The sequence below is a fragment of the Hermetia illucens genome, chromosome 2, assembly GCF_905115235.1.
Source record: "Hermetia illucens chromosome 2, iHerIll2.2.curated.20191125, whole genome shotgun sequence".
NCBI classification, from domain to species: Eukaryota; Metazoa; Arthropoda; class Insecta; order Diptera; family Stratiomyidae; genus Hermetia; species Hermetia illucens.
Window position 1 is genome coordinate 7835011 of NC_051850.1, and position 17694 is coordinate 7852704.

Sequence of the window (17694 nt, forward strand, 5' to 3'; positions counted from 1 at the left end):
TTTATTTTTCCTGGTTATCGGTGCCGTTCTTTACGCTGCCCTGTCCGGAAGACGTGGATGAGTTCAGTGAGCGATGACATTTTTCCCCAAATCCCTCGACTACACTGATGACATCTGTTTGTCCCACACCGGATAATGGACCTTGGCCAAATGGCTCTGGATTCGGAAAGAGAGGCAAGTAGAGCTGAAGGTAAACAAACAAATCAGCAAAATTATGGCTATCAGTTTGACCCATCCCCTTCAATGGCCAGGGTGTCGATCAATTTCTAGGAACCGCGGTATCTGCCGACGGTGTCACTAAACTAGATGCTGCTTGACGTATTAACACCGCTAGATTCGTGTGCGCTACCTTATCTGAAATCTGGAAATGCAATCAGCTCAACACCAACATCTAGTTGATTCTGTTTTATGTTGGTATTCCCTCTGACTCGCAATATGGGATTGACAAGCGGAAGGTGCCCAGCAATGTCACCCGAAAGCTCTAGGCCTGCGACCAAACAGAGAACTTGATCGGCACACAGCCCTGCCACACGAGCGCGACGTGATTTAAAGACGGAAGTGGCAGAGAACAGGTCACACATGAAGGAGGAGCAACAATGCATGCAGTCTCCTTCAGGCAGGTCGTCCTCTTTCCGCTTTTGCCCTAGTTGGCTTTGCACTGAGCTATCTGCGATCCATTTGGCGCCAGTAATGTTCTCAGCGTGTCCGGATAGCTGAGTGGTTAGAGCGCAAAGCTGTCGTACGGAAAGTCGACTCAGCTCTGAATGAGTACCTAAGTCAAATCAGGGTAATAATCTCGGGCGAGCGCAATGCTGACCACATTGCCTCCTAGTGTACCGTTACGGTCTTGAATGAAGTGCTCTAACACACTTCAAGGCCCTGATCCAACATGGATTGTTGCGCCAACGATTATTATTATTATAACAATGCATAGCCTGTTACGCCATGCAGTGGAAACCATTATCCCAAGTTGCTTGACGAATCGGACGCTGGAAGAGCACCTGGTGAAGAACAGTGAGGGGAAGATGGCGCATAGGTGTGGAGGAGATCTTCTTAGAAAAGTTACGACCCCAGAAGAATAACCTCCTCATTTAGTTTTCTCCTCGAAATTTTAAAAACATAAAATTATACGGTATAACTCCTTCCGTCGGTATTATCCTGGGCCGTACTGCCGCTGTGTATTTTATGATGTGTATACTAGGGGTGCTATTTAAAGTTGAATTTTGCGCTTGGTTTAGGACCCACATATTGGGCGGGGTTGAATAGGGTCCTTTCTTTATTACCAAAATATGAAAGTCATTTTTAAAGCCTCTATTTTGGGCCCTTAAGAAAACTCCAGACTCCTTCTCCTCCACCATCAGGTCTGCTGATGACTATAATAATAATTTAGGTTCATGCTAAATGGTCCCAATTGACTCTATGCCCATGTTAATTGCCTGAGTTCTAGTTTCAACCCCCCATTTTTTGGAAGGATTTCACTCAAATTTTATCTACCTGTGAATGGAACGATAGACCCTTTTCCTCAAACAAATTCAGGATAACACATTCGTTCATGAAAAGTATTGCCAAAAAATCTGGGTACCCAGAAAGGAGTCTGACTTAGCCAGTGGCAAAATATATTTCAAAATATGAACGCTTACCTGGTCTTGAGTAATCCAAATTGTCAGCTCGTCGCTGTGACCCCGTTAAATATCCAAGCGTGAATATTTCCGCCGTCACACGAAATTTACGATCAATCAAAAGCAAAATGATTTGTAAAACGAAAATTAATCTTAATTGTAGATGTCCCTTCATAATTTGATTGAATTACTCGACAATCACCACATCCAAAACGAGTCCTTTTCGAGAGCTTCCAGTAGTTATTTTCGTGTTTAATTTTTAGGACAACAATATGAGGCCAGTGAGATCACAATTCTATTAAATCCTTTCCTTGAAATCGCGGCTTTATGTAATTTTCAAGCTTATTTTTCCCAATGTCCTTTTTGACGGAAAATTAATTTTGTTCCGAAGCGTCAATGCGAAAGGTGAGTCGGTCACAAACAGTTTCCCTAGGACACGGCATTGTGATTGCGTTAACAGCCACGTTGAAATTGTTACCACTGATGCTGCTTTCTTGTTGGATTGTTTATGGTAGGTAACGTCGCGTGAAATATTCGCTCCCGAAAATTTATGATCCGCATTTCCCTCGGATAGCAATATAACGTTTTCGTCCTTCGTCCTTTATTCAGGCGTTTCTGTTCTTTTAATTATGCACTTTTCAAGTGGATGCTTCTCGATGTGCGGGGGCGATGGGAACATGGAATGAATCGCAAGGACTTTGTAGCCAAACACCAGGATCTTTCTTTCCTTTTGACTGCATGACTTCCGCTACCATTCCAGCTTGCTTTTCTCCTTGTCACGTCAACAGTTCAGAACTTCCTGCACCGATAAAACTCTTCTGCATAATTTCTTCGGTAAATTAATTTCCATTAAAGTTGGATCCTGTCCTGGTGGCCTGGAAGCGTGGAGATGGTGAAAGGATGCATATGGTATTTTCGTGAGATACACTTTGTCCTCGAGTTGCTACTTGGATTACGAGAAAAGTTCAACTTGTAGAAGGAATTTCACTTTTCACAGTAATTTTCCGACTTTTGTGCATTTAATGTTGTCCTTCCGGTTTTATTGGGTCATTGCAGTTGGTTGGGGGTGAGGATACGCTTCAGATGTGAGGTTGTGCTGTAAAAGAGGGAAATTTTCATTAAATGATGTTTACAGTGAAAGTGGTTGTATTTTATTGAGGTTTGGAAATTTGAAGGTGAAAACATTATAACTTATTGGGGTTGCGTTCTTTGAGAATAGGTTTTCATTCACCCTCAACATTCAAATTTAGGACACTATTCTTGATTGTATGAAACTATCAAAGTTGAGTTATAGCAATTTCACCGTAGCTAAGAGTCGTCAGGCGGATCTGTGGTGTATACCTACCCGAACCTCGAAAAAGATAGGAGGTGTCGTGTGATAACCCGCTGACAGCGAAAGCCCTAAACGTAGAAAATCAAGGGGTGTTCCCGGCCATGGTTCCTTTCGGTATCCAATATTCGTAGCATTAGGGTCATGTTCTGCCATGCCTGGCCTAGCTATATGCTGTTAAAATCGAGTGAAAATATTGCATCATATTCATGAATCTGGACTGTATTTGTTAGCGAATCTAGCCCTCTATGGTTCTGAGTGTTGGCCGACTATAAAAGACAATGAACGCCGGTACGGTAACGGTAATGGGGACGAAGATGTTACGTTGGACTAGTGGTATGACACGTCTTGATCACCTATGAAATGAGAATATCCGCGATCGATATTGTGTTGCACCGGGAGGGATGTCTTCGATAGTATGGTCACGTAATTCGCACTAACGAGAATTCACTTGTCAAAATTGGTCTAAACATCTAGGTCGATTGGAAGCGACCAAAAGGCCAACCAAAGCAACAATGGGTTGATACGCTGGATGGCTATTTGGAAACCTCGCGCTACATTCAGATCAGGCCTATAAACTAAAATAACGCAACCGATCACGGCAACGCGGATCGCTCTTGTAAACAGGACAAAGGCTAGAGAAAAGAAGAAGAGTACTATTTGTTCCCCTTTTTAATGTAATGACAAAGGTTGGCTTCGAAAATTAACAACAAAATTGTCGCATGAGCTGTGCACTCGTGAGTTCTGATGGCGCGATTGAATGAAGGAAATCCATAATAGATTGCAGCCTCATTTTTCTTTATCTACAGCCGGTTATGCGGAGCGACCTATGAAGCTTACTGTATATCTTGGCATTTGTTGGGCAGAAAGGAAATGCTCCTTTTATTAATCATGATTAATTTAGAAAAGATGATAGTGGCGGAGAGAATTCTCTTGGTTAGAAGCATTACATTCCCAGAATGTAAGGGCAACGGAAATCTTTGTCATCATCATCATCAGAGGGAGGGTGCTACACTATATCTCAGCGGATCACCTTCACCATGGGGAAATAGGGTAGTTGGATGCGCACAGAGTGTTGGACTCCTACAATAGTACGTCGTCGGACTACCAACTAAACACCTCCCTCTTATCAAACTATTAGCCTGGAACCGTTTTATACATTATTTCGGGCTGACCATCTCGCTTTCCCGGCTTTGAGAGCCTTCAATTCAGAGAAGGAGGGGTGGAAGAGGTTTGTTAGCCCAAGGAACCTCCTGTCATCCGATCCTTCTGCCAGTGGAGCTCAATCTTCTTCGCAATAAGAAGAACCTAACCATAATGCCCAATACGACTCCAGCTGCCAGTGCTCCTCAGCATTTCTCTGACAATGTTGTCTGGAGAGAGCTCGCCTGTGTCTGCATAAAGCTGCTGACGGAAGCCGTCCCTCCTTTCACAAGAGAAAAAGGTGCGTTCAGCGTCGTCCGCCACTCCAATGTAAAACACACAATCAGGAGATCGCGCCTTTCCAAACTTGTCCAGGTAAGACTGAAAGCCTCCATGCCCACTAAGAGGTTGGATAAGGAAGTAATCAACCTCACGGTGTGTTCGGTCCAGGCACAGATCTACATTATCAATGAGGCACGTACTTCATCAGCCTCTTGGCTCATTTGCCAAGAAAGTTGCCACGCGGTAACGGTGCGTTGACGTTCTAGTTTTCGCTATTACGGCTGTAGATAGATTTACGTTCCTTGGCAACGAGGGCAACGGGTTCACTCCCCCGATTCCGAGACACTGCGATAAGCAAATGCCACTCACAAAGCTCCCCGTCTTTGCATTTGAGCAAGGTGTTTACGATGCACCTTCTTGTCAAGGGCATTAGCCCATACCTCCGCGCCATGGAGCAGAACCGACTACGTTGCTCCCATAAGAAGACGTCTCCTAGTAGATATAGGACCCCCAACATTCGCCGTTAGCCGACTCAAGGCCGAGTCTCGAGCTGCAGCCCGGTCCGCTGCCATTATGATTTGCTCGAAGAAGCATATTTTCGAGTCGAGCATCAAACCAAGGTAGTGAGCAGCTGGTTTTGACTCTATGGGGCGCAAGGTCGGGATTTTCTTTTTGGTCGCCAGGTAGAAAACATGAGCAGGCATCTATCCGCTTGCCCGTCGCATCAATATACCAACTCTGCTTTGCGCCTGTTCAACAGTACGTCCGGCAATAAATGTCGCAACATCGTCTACATAACCGACCAGGCTTCGGGCATATCGAGTCTCAGCAGACTATCGTAGGAAGCGTTCCGACGTGATTTCCATCCTCCTCTAGCCTTCTAGCGTCTCATAGAACAGGGAGCGGTCTTCCAGATAATCTCTCAATATCCGCAAGAGATAGCGAATAGCGATAGAACCCAGAACCCAGATCCATGCTTCGGTATTGCTCGCTGATTAGCACTAGATCAGCCGGTATCTTCGTAGCGAACTGCTCTAGTAGCTGGTGAGCGGTTGCACTCCGGTGCAAGTTAATCTGTAGAATGTCGATCATGCTATTCGCGCCCTTTACTGTTATGCTTCCATTGGTCTTCGCTTGGTGACCTACCTGGCCGCATCTCCGGCATACTGCCCTGCTGTCGGGTCGCTGGCAAGTTGTTGAAGTTATGGACACACCCAGACACCTGTAGCACTTGGTGGTGACTATCCGCATTCGTACCTACATACTACTTATCCAATTTTGATTTTCCCGCTGCTAAGGCGTTTCCTCACATATTGCTCGAGAACTTCCACCACGGCGAGTTTTTATCCTCGAACAGTTACAGAGGTGATATCAATCCGGGCATTGATTACCTCTAGACATTCATACTTTATGGCCTCCTCCATTTCGACTTTTTCAGTGAGGCAGTTAAGATCCTGGATTTCTAAAGAGCACATGGGCTCCAGGCTGGAAACAAGAGCCATCTTTCTCCCGTACTTTTGTCAGTCGTCTTCGGCTCCAGTTCGACGAGTACTCCGCCACCCTTCGTTTTCCGTATGGGAGACACTTCTGCTCCGTTGTCTTAGGGATTCATCCTGTAGCGGATTTCGCTAAGGACTTACACAAATGTCTTGCGTTTTGTGGTCCTAATAAGCACCGTTGATGGTCTAGCCCATCTTTGTCTGCTTGTTTTTTCTGTTACAAGCTTTTAGTGTGTAGTCTCCTTGTCTTTGGACAGACGAGTCTCTGGTGGCGTAGCCCGCTGTTTCCTTTTATCCTTCCTCCTCTCCTTTTTTGGGCCCTGGAAACTACTTTCATAAAGTCTCCTCCAAGCACGTCGTCCTCTTTTTTCCCAGTTCGATTTGCAATGGGTTATGTGCGGTCCGTTTGGCGGTAGTAGTGTTCTCAGCATTAAATGCAGCTGTTTCTGCTTTCCAATCGTCTTCCGCTGCTCTCCCCGTTCGGAAATGGGGTCCAGTAATTTTTCCAGTTCCATCCGCCCATTTTTAACGACTTTGCTGATATTCCTCTTGAGGAACGTTGCCGAACGCATATGGTTGAAAACTGCCGCGTATTTCCTGATGAGCCTTTCCTCTTCGGTTCTAGCTAGGGCGGTCGACTGCACTTCTACTGGGTTTGTGTCCGAATCTACCTGTTCAGAACTAAGAATTCTGACTGGAATTTTACCGGAACAGGGACACTGCAGGGTTTTGAAGTTGTCGTACCATATAACCCAGCTTTTCGATCTCTAATATTGAATTCTTCATTCATTAAGTTTACGTAGGCGAACTGTAGAAATAATCTATTTCGACGATAAACTTCATTTTGGATCGCCGTTCATGATCTTGGTCGTCAAAAGCACATTGATGGATTTACGTTTAAGAGCTTTAAGAGCTCTTCTACTTTCCTACTGAAATCAATTCAGATAATTTGCTGATTGTAATCTCTTTTTGATTTGTGATCAACAATTTCGAAAGTCATCGGGGGTCGATTTTTCTAGATACAAGTTGTTCTGGACAGTCAAATGGAAGTGAAGTATCACAATATAATTCATATGAGTACACTTACTTCCAGGTAGCGAGCGTTGGATCCAGTTAGTCTGCAGCAAGTTGGGAAGGATCGTCAAGGTTCAGGCAACGACTCTGGCAAATGATCATGGACTATTCCTTTGGAAGAAAGCAAACAAACTCATTGCTGACATGTATACTCCTACAATATTAAGTAGCGAAAAGTCTTCCAGAGGAAGAGGTTCGGTCGCCATTAGTGGGCAATAAAGTGAAATCCCGCCTCACAAACTTGAAATTCCTAAATGAAATTTGTCACAGCAGAAGGACGTACCCTCCACGAAAACAGAAGACCTGGACTCTAGACTCTGTGGTCGTATTGAAACGCAATAAGTATCGCAGAGAATATTGGATCCTATAAGGGTTGGGGAAGTTTGATGACAGTGATATAACGATGAATTGAACATGCCTTATGATGATCCGCCCATATCGAACCTTATCGAACTCAGGAAGCTACAATGGTTCAGCCTCGTTGAGCGTATGAAGGAATAGGCTAGCCGAGGAAAAAGGCGGTAGGATCTCGTTGACGCAAGAAGGAGGAAGAGGACATCGCTGGTGAACAGGACTCCATTTGTTCTATAGCGTCATAGAAGATGATGAAAATGGAGTTTTTAATAGATTTCGAATGAGTTCATTAGAAGTGGCTCACCGGTGATCAGAGTATGATAAAATCCATTGCAAAGGAAACCAATATATAAGGGAGGGTCATTTCTATTCAGACTTCGTTCATTTCCAACGCAATGGTTAGGCGCTCTGTGGTTATCTTGAACCAAACTGTCACTATCTTGACCAATAACAGGCTCACAAAGTTCCTCCTATATACCCTCTGTAAGCTAGAATCATATTCAAAATTCATCCTGGATGGCGTTTGGATGCGTCGCAAATCAGCCTCCAGAGAGAAAATCGAAAAAGTAAGCTTGTCTATAATACACCCCCTAGTTTCCACTTCTATTAGGTTGTTGCAAATGAAATGGCCGTTTTGGTACAAAAATTCTCTGTTGACTAATATCGGGCGTTGAATACTCAATTTTTGGTGCATTTCCTCGAGTTGGGCACAGTATTTCTGTGCATTTACCGTTTCTCCAGGTGCCAAAAAAAATAGCGGATAACGCCAGCTGTAGACCACCAAACAGTCGCCATTACCTACTTCAGATGGAGGCTCGGTTTCAGCATATGCTTCGGTGGTTTATCAGCATCTAGCCATTGTGCTGACCGGCAACGATTGTCGTATTATATCCACTTTTCAACACATGCCACTATTCTTTGCAAAAAGAGATCGCTTCTGTTGCGGGAGAGTAAAGAACTGCAAATTTCCATTCCAAGCGCCATATTTTTTCCGTAAGGGCATACGGAACCTATTTGTTGAACTTTTTCACCTTCCGAAGTGCCGGGAAGCTATCGAATAGTGTACGCCCAGTTTCTCTGCAATGTCTCCCACAGATTGACGTTTGTTAGATTCGGCTAGCAAACGTAGCTCGTCGTTGTCAATCGATGGTCCTGGATGTCCACGTGGCTCAATTTGAAGTTTTACGTAGCCTGACCGGAATTTTTCGAACCACCGCCGTGTGGTTCGTTCGTTTACTGTATTAGCTCCAAATGCGCTGCTAATGTTCCTGGTAGCCTCTGCTGCTTTATGACCGAGTTTGAACTCATACAGAAAAAGTATACGTTCTTGGCTCTTTTCCATCCTTTTTTCCTTTTTATTCACTGTTATCACAACGATGGTCAAAACTGAAATGACTCCTTGATTAAATGTGGGAGTATTTATACTTTATTATCTGACACTAACAGCGCCAACTGGTAGTGGTTTGATACAGCAAAAGCGCAACTAACTTCACTTGATTGCCAAATCGGCCATTTCACAGGCAACAACCTAATACTTTCCCAAGGAACTATATTTTCTTCTTTTTCCCACTCCTGTCTTTAAAGAACAAACTCCTCCGCTTAAACTATCGGTCAACAGTGAAAACTCACGCCAAAAATTCTCAAAATGGAAAAGAGGAATTTACGACACCATAAACACTACATGACTGCACATAATCTCCGCATGATTCTGGCATTCAGGAAAGAAATAAAAAAGCAATAGTCTGTGAATATTATAATAAAATGAATTTTTCGCATAACATTAAACTGATTCATGCGTAATCAGTTCTAGGTTTTATGTTCGACACACGTGCATATGTAGATTTCCCATGGAGCTTTCTCTTCCTCCAGCTTCCCACCATGGGAAATGTTCTTTGAGTGGATGTAATCGATTACATTGCGACGACAGGTCAACAAATCTGCTTTTAATCTTAGTCTCAGACATGTCCTGATCCTGTCTTTTCCGAACAAATTGGATTCCTATCTGCTGAGTGACTATCGGAAACACAAGGTCTGGAAACCTTAAATAGTCTGAGAAATGAGCCCTTCATCCCCTCAATTAAAGTCGCTCAGGCTCTCTATATAGTGTTGTATGTTCCCACATTGGATTTGGAAAACATTCGGTGGAATGATTGCAAGGACATCAACACCTAATTGCTCCATTCCCACGCCTCCTACTTTTCAGGCTGCACCCAGGGCAGAAATGCGCCCATTTAGGATTTCCGAGTTCAGGGTACTTTATAAAACAGGGAACAATAGTATCCTTTCTGAAAACTGCTTCCTACATTCGCTCTACATATGTTGATAACACTTTATCATGGTCATTGAATCATTTCACTAAATGTAACCGTCCATTATTTCTCGTGACGGTTCAAATAAATTTTCCAACTGTACACATTTCCCGATTATTGGTGGTTGCTAGTGAGAACTGTTGGGGATCCTGAGGGTGGACATTGCTATTGTTGTATTCAGCAGTTAGAAAAATGTCAATCAGAAGGATTTTCGGTTCAATAAAACCCAAAGCTTGTGGTATTTATGTGAAACTAGATACGAGAGTACACATTTCAATGGGGGATAGTAAGCCTCGAATTAAACAAGCGGCTAATGTCCGAGTAAACATTTCAGCTATGCTTCGATTAATATTGGAAAAGATTGCTGTTGGGAAAGGGAATTTTGTCAACATTTGCTACGCTTATCTGCAATAAATTTTTTGGTCATTAAATCTTAAGTGGACAATTGAATTTATCTTGCTCGCTGAGGGGATGAATAAGTTGCTAGGAGAATCAGTCAAATAAGCTGCTGTGGTCAGTTGTGGAGGTAGCTGCGGGTGAGAAACTGGATGAGATTATCCAACTCCCTATACTTTTCCAGTGATCAGCCGCCCTTTCTTACACGTTTCCAACTTTCGTCTTTACTTGCGATCCTGGAGAACTGGGCTTTTGACACACACATCAATTCATCTGCTAAAATGTCGAATGGTGCCTTTCCCGCGATAGGGAATGCTGCATAATGAGTGCTTTCTTCTTCTGTTTATTCCTTTACAAAGGTCGTCGGTACAGAGCTTCCTACTCTCGCCTTGCTCGCAATGTTTGGCAACTACAGCCACTGCTACATCTTTCCTGGAACCACGTGGTTGAGTACAGCGTTGTACATGATAGTCTACAATAGCAGGTTCAGCGGGGAGCTCTGTGGGACTTAAGGCAACCTACTCTTTCCGTCATCAGTTTCGTATCGCAGTCTTTTTTAGTCAGGTGATTAGGAATACTAATTACTGCCAGGAGCCTCATAATAAGGCTCCAATTCATCAATTGAGAATACATTCCTTCCATCTACGGTAACTGCCAACATTTGTGGGCACCTAAGTCACCTCGGTGACAAACTCTCCGCCTCTATCTGCCACGCAATGTTCCAATGCGTCTGTAAAAGACCCTAGCAGCTCGATGACTTCCGCAAGCCAACATAAAAATCGCCCTCCACCCGAGAGACATGTCCCCTACTCAGCATCGGTTGCACTACGCAGTTCTGATGATCGTCTTACTGTCGCTGCATTAGTGCCACCGCACGCTTCTGCCATCGTTGAACCGCAGGCCTTTCCGATCTCATGTCGCCCGATTGGCCCCCAACTGAACGTTGCCTCGCACCGCTCCAACGAAATTCTGGCCTATATCAGAAGCAAAGCCAACTCAACTTTGTCACCTCTCTTATGTGGGATTCTAACGAAGGCTGGCTCGCCTGACCGAGTGATAGTGATAGCTTCCGTCAAAGTGTCGTATCCCCACGACTTCGATGCTATCTTGCAATCTTCCTTTTGGCCACAGGTCTTCGTCAACCCTTATCAGAGGACTAAGCTTAGAGAAAACTTCCAGCCCGTTCGCCAGTCTCGCCGAACTTAAGTGAGAATCAACTTTGTACTGTTTTATCAAAATGTAAGAGGGCTAGGCACCAAGCTGTCGGGTTTCAAACTATCTGCATTAGCATTCCAACATCGCGTCATCTGGATTTCTGAAACCTGCTTGAATGACAGGATTTTAGAATTCCAAACTTCTCGAAAGATATTCTGTCTTTCGTTGTGACAGAGACTGCGCGGCGCTTTGCAAGACAACCGCCGGAAGTGCTCTAACAGCTGTTAAGTTCCCTTTCCGTGCCAAAATCATCTTTCCTCCTCCTCCTCCTCCTCCTCCAACTACGATTCTGTCACCGTACGAGTGATTCCGCCAAACGTATGTCCCTTTATCCAATCCTGTGTATAGTTTTCCTGCCTCAGACCTCTTTCTCTGTGGAAGAATTTCTTGGACAGATCCTAATCCTAATCGATTGTTCCCCTCATTTCATTTCACCCTCTGTGATGACTTTCATCTTCCTATGTTCTCCTGGTCTATTACTCCCGGCCTTCCCTTCCTCCGTAATTACTCGACCCACTCTTCCCTTTCTTTTATCCATTTTCATGTACACCATTCTTGATTTAATCTTCTCTAACCTTTCTGTGCGTTGCCTTTACCAATCCTCTAATGCCCCCTCCCACGTTCCTCTGAATCCCATCAGCCTGCTCTCCAGTTCGATGCTCAAATATCCCGACTCCACTCCCTTGTCCAAGTTTCACTTTCGTGAGGCGAACTTCGAAGGTCTGAACTCAGCCCTGGCGGCAATCAATTGGGTTCCCTTCCTCTCTCCATTAGGTGTGACCAAACACTCAACACCTTCTACACCATTTTATCTGATCTTCTTCCCTGTTACGTCCTTTTCTCTCCTGAGAGCTTACGCCCTTACTCTATCTGGTTCATTACTGAAGCCTACAAAAAACTTCGTCAAAAACATACTTTGAGCAAGAAGTTCCTGTCTTCTAGACCCTATGTTGACTTAATTTTTTTTTCAAAACTCTACGTTTCTTGGTGAAATCCTCAATGTGTATTATCATTCGCACCGCATCCTTAAAGAGCTATTGTGCCCCTTTTCGTGGTTATAGTGTACCTAATAATCATAGCATCTCAAGCAAGCCCATAACCGTCAGGAACTTTAGAATATTCTCTATTTTCAGATCTTCCAACTTTGCATCTGGTATTAAGTGTTCTCCTAGATGTTTCGACCTACTTTGCGCAAGTGCCAGACGCTGTCCCAGGACGTTTCAGGAGGTTCAGGAGGTTTCATCACACTCCCCACAAAACCTATAAGCAGTGTCCGTAGATACCCCTAGCTTCCTTAGGTGATAGTTTCACCAACAGTGACTAGTTAGAATTCCCACTATGACTTGGTGAGATTTAAGCAATCCTTTGTGAGCATGGATTTGTATTCCCCAATAAACACCCCGGACTGCTCCAGGCCTGGTAAGCTCACCCAGCATAGTGTGCTGAACCTTTCCTCTTCATTTCTTAATGTCATTTCCATGAAACCGTTTCCGATTCCACGGAAGGGTTCTGGCCCGTGTAAAGGCGTCCCTGCTCTCTTCTTGGCTAGTTCGTCCACTGCCTTAATACGTAAGTGGAGAAACGAATATCTGACCAGTGTTGGAGACTCGCTAAAGCGCGGAAACCTCAAACCTTTCTGGTCCCACATTTGCAACTCCCGCTGTCCTGCCCAGTTATCGGCTCCGTCCATTAAATTCTCTGGGTTCTCAGCTAATTCCCCCCAACTATCATGTGATTTACTCTGCCGCTACTTTTAATCTGTCTACGTTCCCTCTCCTTCTTCCTCTTCCCTCCCGCTAGTGGATGTAGTTACAGTATACAGTTGACCATGACACTGATTCGGTTGAAATTCTTTACTCCGCCGCTACCGTATCGCTCGACGAAGTGGATCAGAAAATTTGTGGAATGTATGAGAATGAGAGGCCAGTCAATGGAACCTAAGATAGCAGACCTACCGGTAGAACGAATATGCCTCTCTTTCGTATTTGAGAGCGGGGAACCGATATTTGCGGTCCTTTCCAAATTAAAGGTGGGTTTCTTCGAAATTCAAAACCTAGAAAGGTATATGTGCTTATATTTATTTGCATATCTACCAAAGGTGTGGATTTGAACCTCAGCACCAATGCATACCTAGCTGTTTTCTGGAGGTTCACAAGTAAAGGAGGTCAGCCAGGATCGATTCGACACGATAATGGTACTAATTTGGCAGGAGTTGCCCGAATTTTAGACAAGGTGTGGCAGCAAATGTCATCTAACTTGGAAGGAAGCCTCGCACAGCGGCGTATTATTTGGCATCCCGGTCCCCCAATGGCTAGTCACTATGGAGAATTATTTGAGACCAGAGTCGACAGTTTTAAATGTTATGTGAAAAAATGCCTTCGGTGTCAAATTTTACGCACAAAGACTTTCATACAGTGGTTTTGTTTCTGAGAAGTCATCCTAAATAGCAGGTCTCTGTATCCACTAAAGGCCAACAATGATGATCTTCAAGTGTTGACCCCTGGACACTTCTTGATACAGCGCAGGCTTCATATACCTAAGATGGGTAGAGGGCTCAAGGAGGAATTACCCGCGACAAAACGGTGACGTTAGGTTCAAGACTTGTGGACTCAGCTTTGGGCTGACTTTGAAAGTCAACACCTGGGGCACTTGCAAAAATGATATAAGTGGACTAATCAGAGATGGCAGGTCGCTCAAGGGGAGCTGGTATTAATTAAGGCAAAAGATAGTAGTCCGCTAAACTAGAAAACGGGGCGGGTGCCCGAGACATTCCTTAAGGCTGGTAGGGTATCGTGGCAAGTCAGACTTAACACAACCAACAGGGATAGTGTGCACCAGGCGGCGTATCAACCGCTGGACTATTTATGGTCCCATATGTTGTTTGTGTTCGTTCTCGCCACTTTGCTCGTTGCTTACATTTTAGCTTTTCTAGCAACTCCTCTATGTTTTGAGCTTAACCCAGTCTCCTGGTCCATAGTCAATAGTTTGGTAAACTGAAGTGGCCAATTTCAGAGAGGTTCAAGCCAAAGTAATCAACTTGAAATAAATTCAAGCCATCTCTGTGAACCTAACTACACTCATACCTTAGCAGGTGGTAGAAATTTGGTAAAATGTGGTAGGAAGGTCAAGCAGGAAGTCCAAGAGCTTCGCAAAAGCCTGAGAATCACCAATGACCAGCAGGCTGCTGATGTCGCCCTGAATCTAAAAGCCACCTACGGAATTAAACAGGTTAGCCACCCATTATTCCAGTCATTATGAAGGCCATTTTTAAAGTGGGGATGAAGTATTTGCCGGTACTATTTGCTACAGGAACCGTGGTGTACATAGCTTATCGGGAGATTATGATTGACAAAGAGATAGAAGCCCTGCGTCACCAGTAGGTTAAAATCGCTTCGTTGATGGGTGGAAGGTCAAATAAATGCCGTCATAGGGCAATGGGATACTCTCTGCAACTCCAAACGTTGACAGGATAATTTGGGCCAAGGATCAACAGTTGAGCAACTTTCGTTCAGGGAAGGAGCTCGCAAAGCAGATAAGTCAGCTGAGTAAGGAGGTGACAGAGCTGGTCTTACCAGACGGGATGACTTGACATTGAGCTCCTTGTCCCGCTGGTCCATAAGGATCGGTTTTCCTAACTTGCGGTTATCACCAGATCCGATCATAGGAGTTTACCTGGGATCTGGTAGCTAGGGTAATGGGTTTAGGACGAGGCTTTCTTCAAGCAGCTTACCTTCCTCTTGTATCCTATTTTCAGGCTTAGAAATTATTGAACTTTAGATTCATATTTATAAACGTCAGCAGTTAATGCTTCGATGGTGTTTTCTAACTTTTCGTTCGATATGCGCTCCAAATGAAGCCAAAGTACTCTCCCAAATTAGACCCAAGGCATCCCAAAGGGTATAGCAAACATATATATATATCCTACTGCTAATATCCTTCTAATTAAACACATACTGATATTTCTACATTGAATAATAACGATTTCATTTGTGATCGGCAATATATTCTAGCAAAACTATAACAGGACGCGTATATACATATATAGATATGTTTCTTTGATGTCAGTCACAATCCTGAGGAAAAGGATATCCGATTAAAAGTCTCACAATCCGGAAAAAGTAATTTTCTCACAATGAGAAAGCTCTAATTTGTAAAAAGTGAATGGCATGAAAATTATTAGAATGAGGGGTGACACTTGATTAGATTTCGTCAATGACCATTTGGGAATCGCATCATGAACGTCAAGGGATCTGGTGATGCAAGAGATTATGTAACAAAGGGTACCATATGCTATTCAGAGGAACACACGAGGAATATCGTGACAAAAGAAAAGTTCTGATATCCAATAAGGAACAAAAGGATCAAATATCAAAATTAATTATGTGAGGCAAATTGGTAAATTGGGGTGAAAAAGTTTGTGCTCCAGATAGAGTGTTGGGGGAAGGATATAATGTGGATATGTTTTTCAATTCTTTGTGACAACCAGGAACTATCACGCTGGAAATGTGCTTTCTGTATGAGAAGAATGTTCACGACCGTATTCAAACTTAGTATTCTCGGTCATGTGAATTAGAAGTCAATGGTCCCAAAAAAAGAATCATGAAATGTACCCAACGAGATATCATGTTTCACCCAAGCACCATTAGTTATTCTTGTCAAATTGATTCGGTTAAGAGAAACTAACATTGACAGCATCCCATTTGGAATGAAAAAACATCCACTAAAAGACGTAATAGCTTCCCCTAAATGAAAATTAATGTGAGGAAATTATCCCGACATCACCGACATTCAGGTTTCATCAAAACGTATGGCGAACTAAGTGGCACAAATGTATTACTTCCCTCAACCTGTCCACTCGTTCTTGATCTTCGCCGCTCGTCTCACTGAATGGTAAATGAGTGGACATTACTGTCTAGAGCTGAGGAAAAAGGAAAATCATGAGATGCTTGTCATGAAGGTGTCAAGATGAAATTATTTTGGCAAACAGAAGTTTGCTGATGGGCGGACGTTTCATCTAATAACAGAATAGTGTCAGACAATTCATATGAACTCTTTAAAAATATTTGATGAGTTGCGGTTCGGGAAATCCGATATTTCATTTAGATGGTTTTTAGAGTCTTCGTATCTTTTATCTTTCTTGGTAATAGTTGATAGTATGAATCTAAAAATTTGTTTTTAACAATTATTAGCTTGCCGAAACCCGGAAGCAGAATTCTTAAAGAAGGAATGTAGTGTTCGAGGCCGGGATTAGGAGACCATTGCTGTCCTATTTTGGGGCTGATTGGAAGTGTAATTACAATCTACTATCGAGAACTTCCCCAACCTTTTAATCAAAGTAACATTGCTGAATAGGACCTTTTTTAGGCTTGTATCTTGTAATTAGCGATGAGCTATCCTGAATGACCGCAAACGACCAATACTGTAGAGTATTCTAGAACCTAGAAAGAAAAGAAGGTTGGCGAAACAGACCGTGAAGGTGCGGCAGCAAATATTGAAGCTCCATCGAAGTGTTCCGTCGACGTGGGTCCTTTGAACACGTTGATCCATCGGGTGTCATTTTAAAAAAACTTCACGTGTCATTCAACCGATGCGTGAGTCCTCACCGTATACAATTAGTAATGAGGAAAGAAAGCTGTAACTAATACTTTTAAGGTTAACTTTTCCTGGGCTGTGATTGACAGAACTGGATATCCTTTTTGTATAGAAATCATTTCGTACTACTCCATATGAATCGTCATCAACAGCGCAACAACCGGTATCCGGTCTGCCTTAATGCCTTAATACGGAACTCCAGGAACTCCGATTTTGGGCCAACGGCCACCAACTCGATATCCCAAAAAGCTGTCTGGCGTCCTGACCTACGCCAACGCTCCATCTTAGGCAGGGTCTGCTTCGTCTTTTTTTCCGCCATATATATTGCCTTTATAGACTTTCCGGGCTAGATCATCCTCATCCATATGAATTATGTGACCCGCTCACCGCAACCTGTTGAGCAGGATTTCATCCACAATCTGGCGGTCGTGGTATCACTCATAGATTCCGTCGTTCTGTAGGCTACGGAATTGTCCATTCTCGTCCGTAGGCCGCCTAAAATTCTTCAAAGGATTCTTCTCTCGACCTCGGCCAAGAGATCACATTTTTTTCGCAAAGAACCCAAATCTCCGAGGAATACATGAGGACTGGCAAGATCATTGCCTTGTAAAGGAAGAGCGTTTCGAGCGGAACAGTTTTTGTAAGCTGAAATAGGCTCTGTTGGCTGACAACAACCGTGCGCGGATTTCATTGTCGTAGCTGTTATCGGTTGTGATTTTCGACCCTAAATAGGAGAAATTATCAACGGTCTCAAAGTTGCAGTCTTCCCTTCCTTCTAGTCTCCTTCATTGATCTGCAGCCCAAGATCTCGCCCTAATCGCCTTTTGCTCGATTTACATGCAGGCAGATTGTACGTCTTGGGTCATTTTTCCCATGATGTC

At 43.7% G+C, this 17694-nt stretch overlaps 1 protein-coding gene across 6 annotated transcripts in view; it reads right to left on the bottom strand.

Annotated features, from left to right (window-relative positions):
• Positions 1-17694, bottom strand: part of LOC119649403 (guanylate cyclase 32E) — a 232404-nt gene that overhangs the window by 61193 nt on the left and 153517 nt on the right. For 5 of the 6 annotated variants that reach the window (XM_038051527.1, XM_038051530.1, XM_038051532.1 and 2 more), the window contains one exon: positions 1641-2715. In XM_038051527.1, the coding sequence (XP_037907455.1) occupies positions 1641-1794 (154 nt within the window). In that variant the 5' untranslated portion in view covers positions 1795-2715. The remainder of the gene's footprint in view (positions 1-1640; positions 2716-17694) is intronic. The other variant, XM_038051529.1, reaches the window with a different exon arrangement.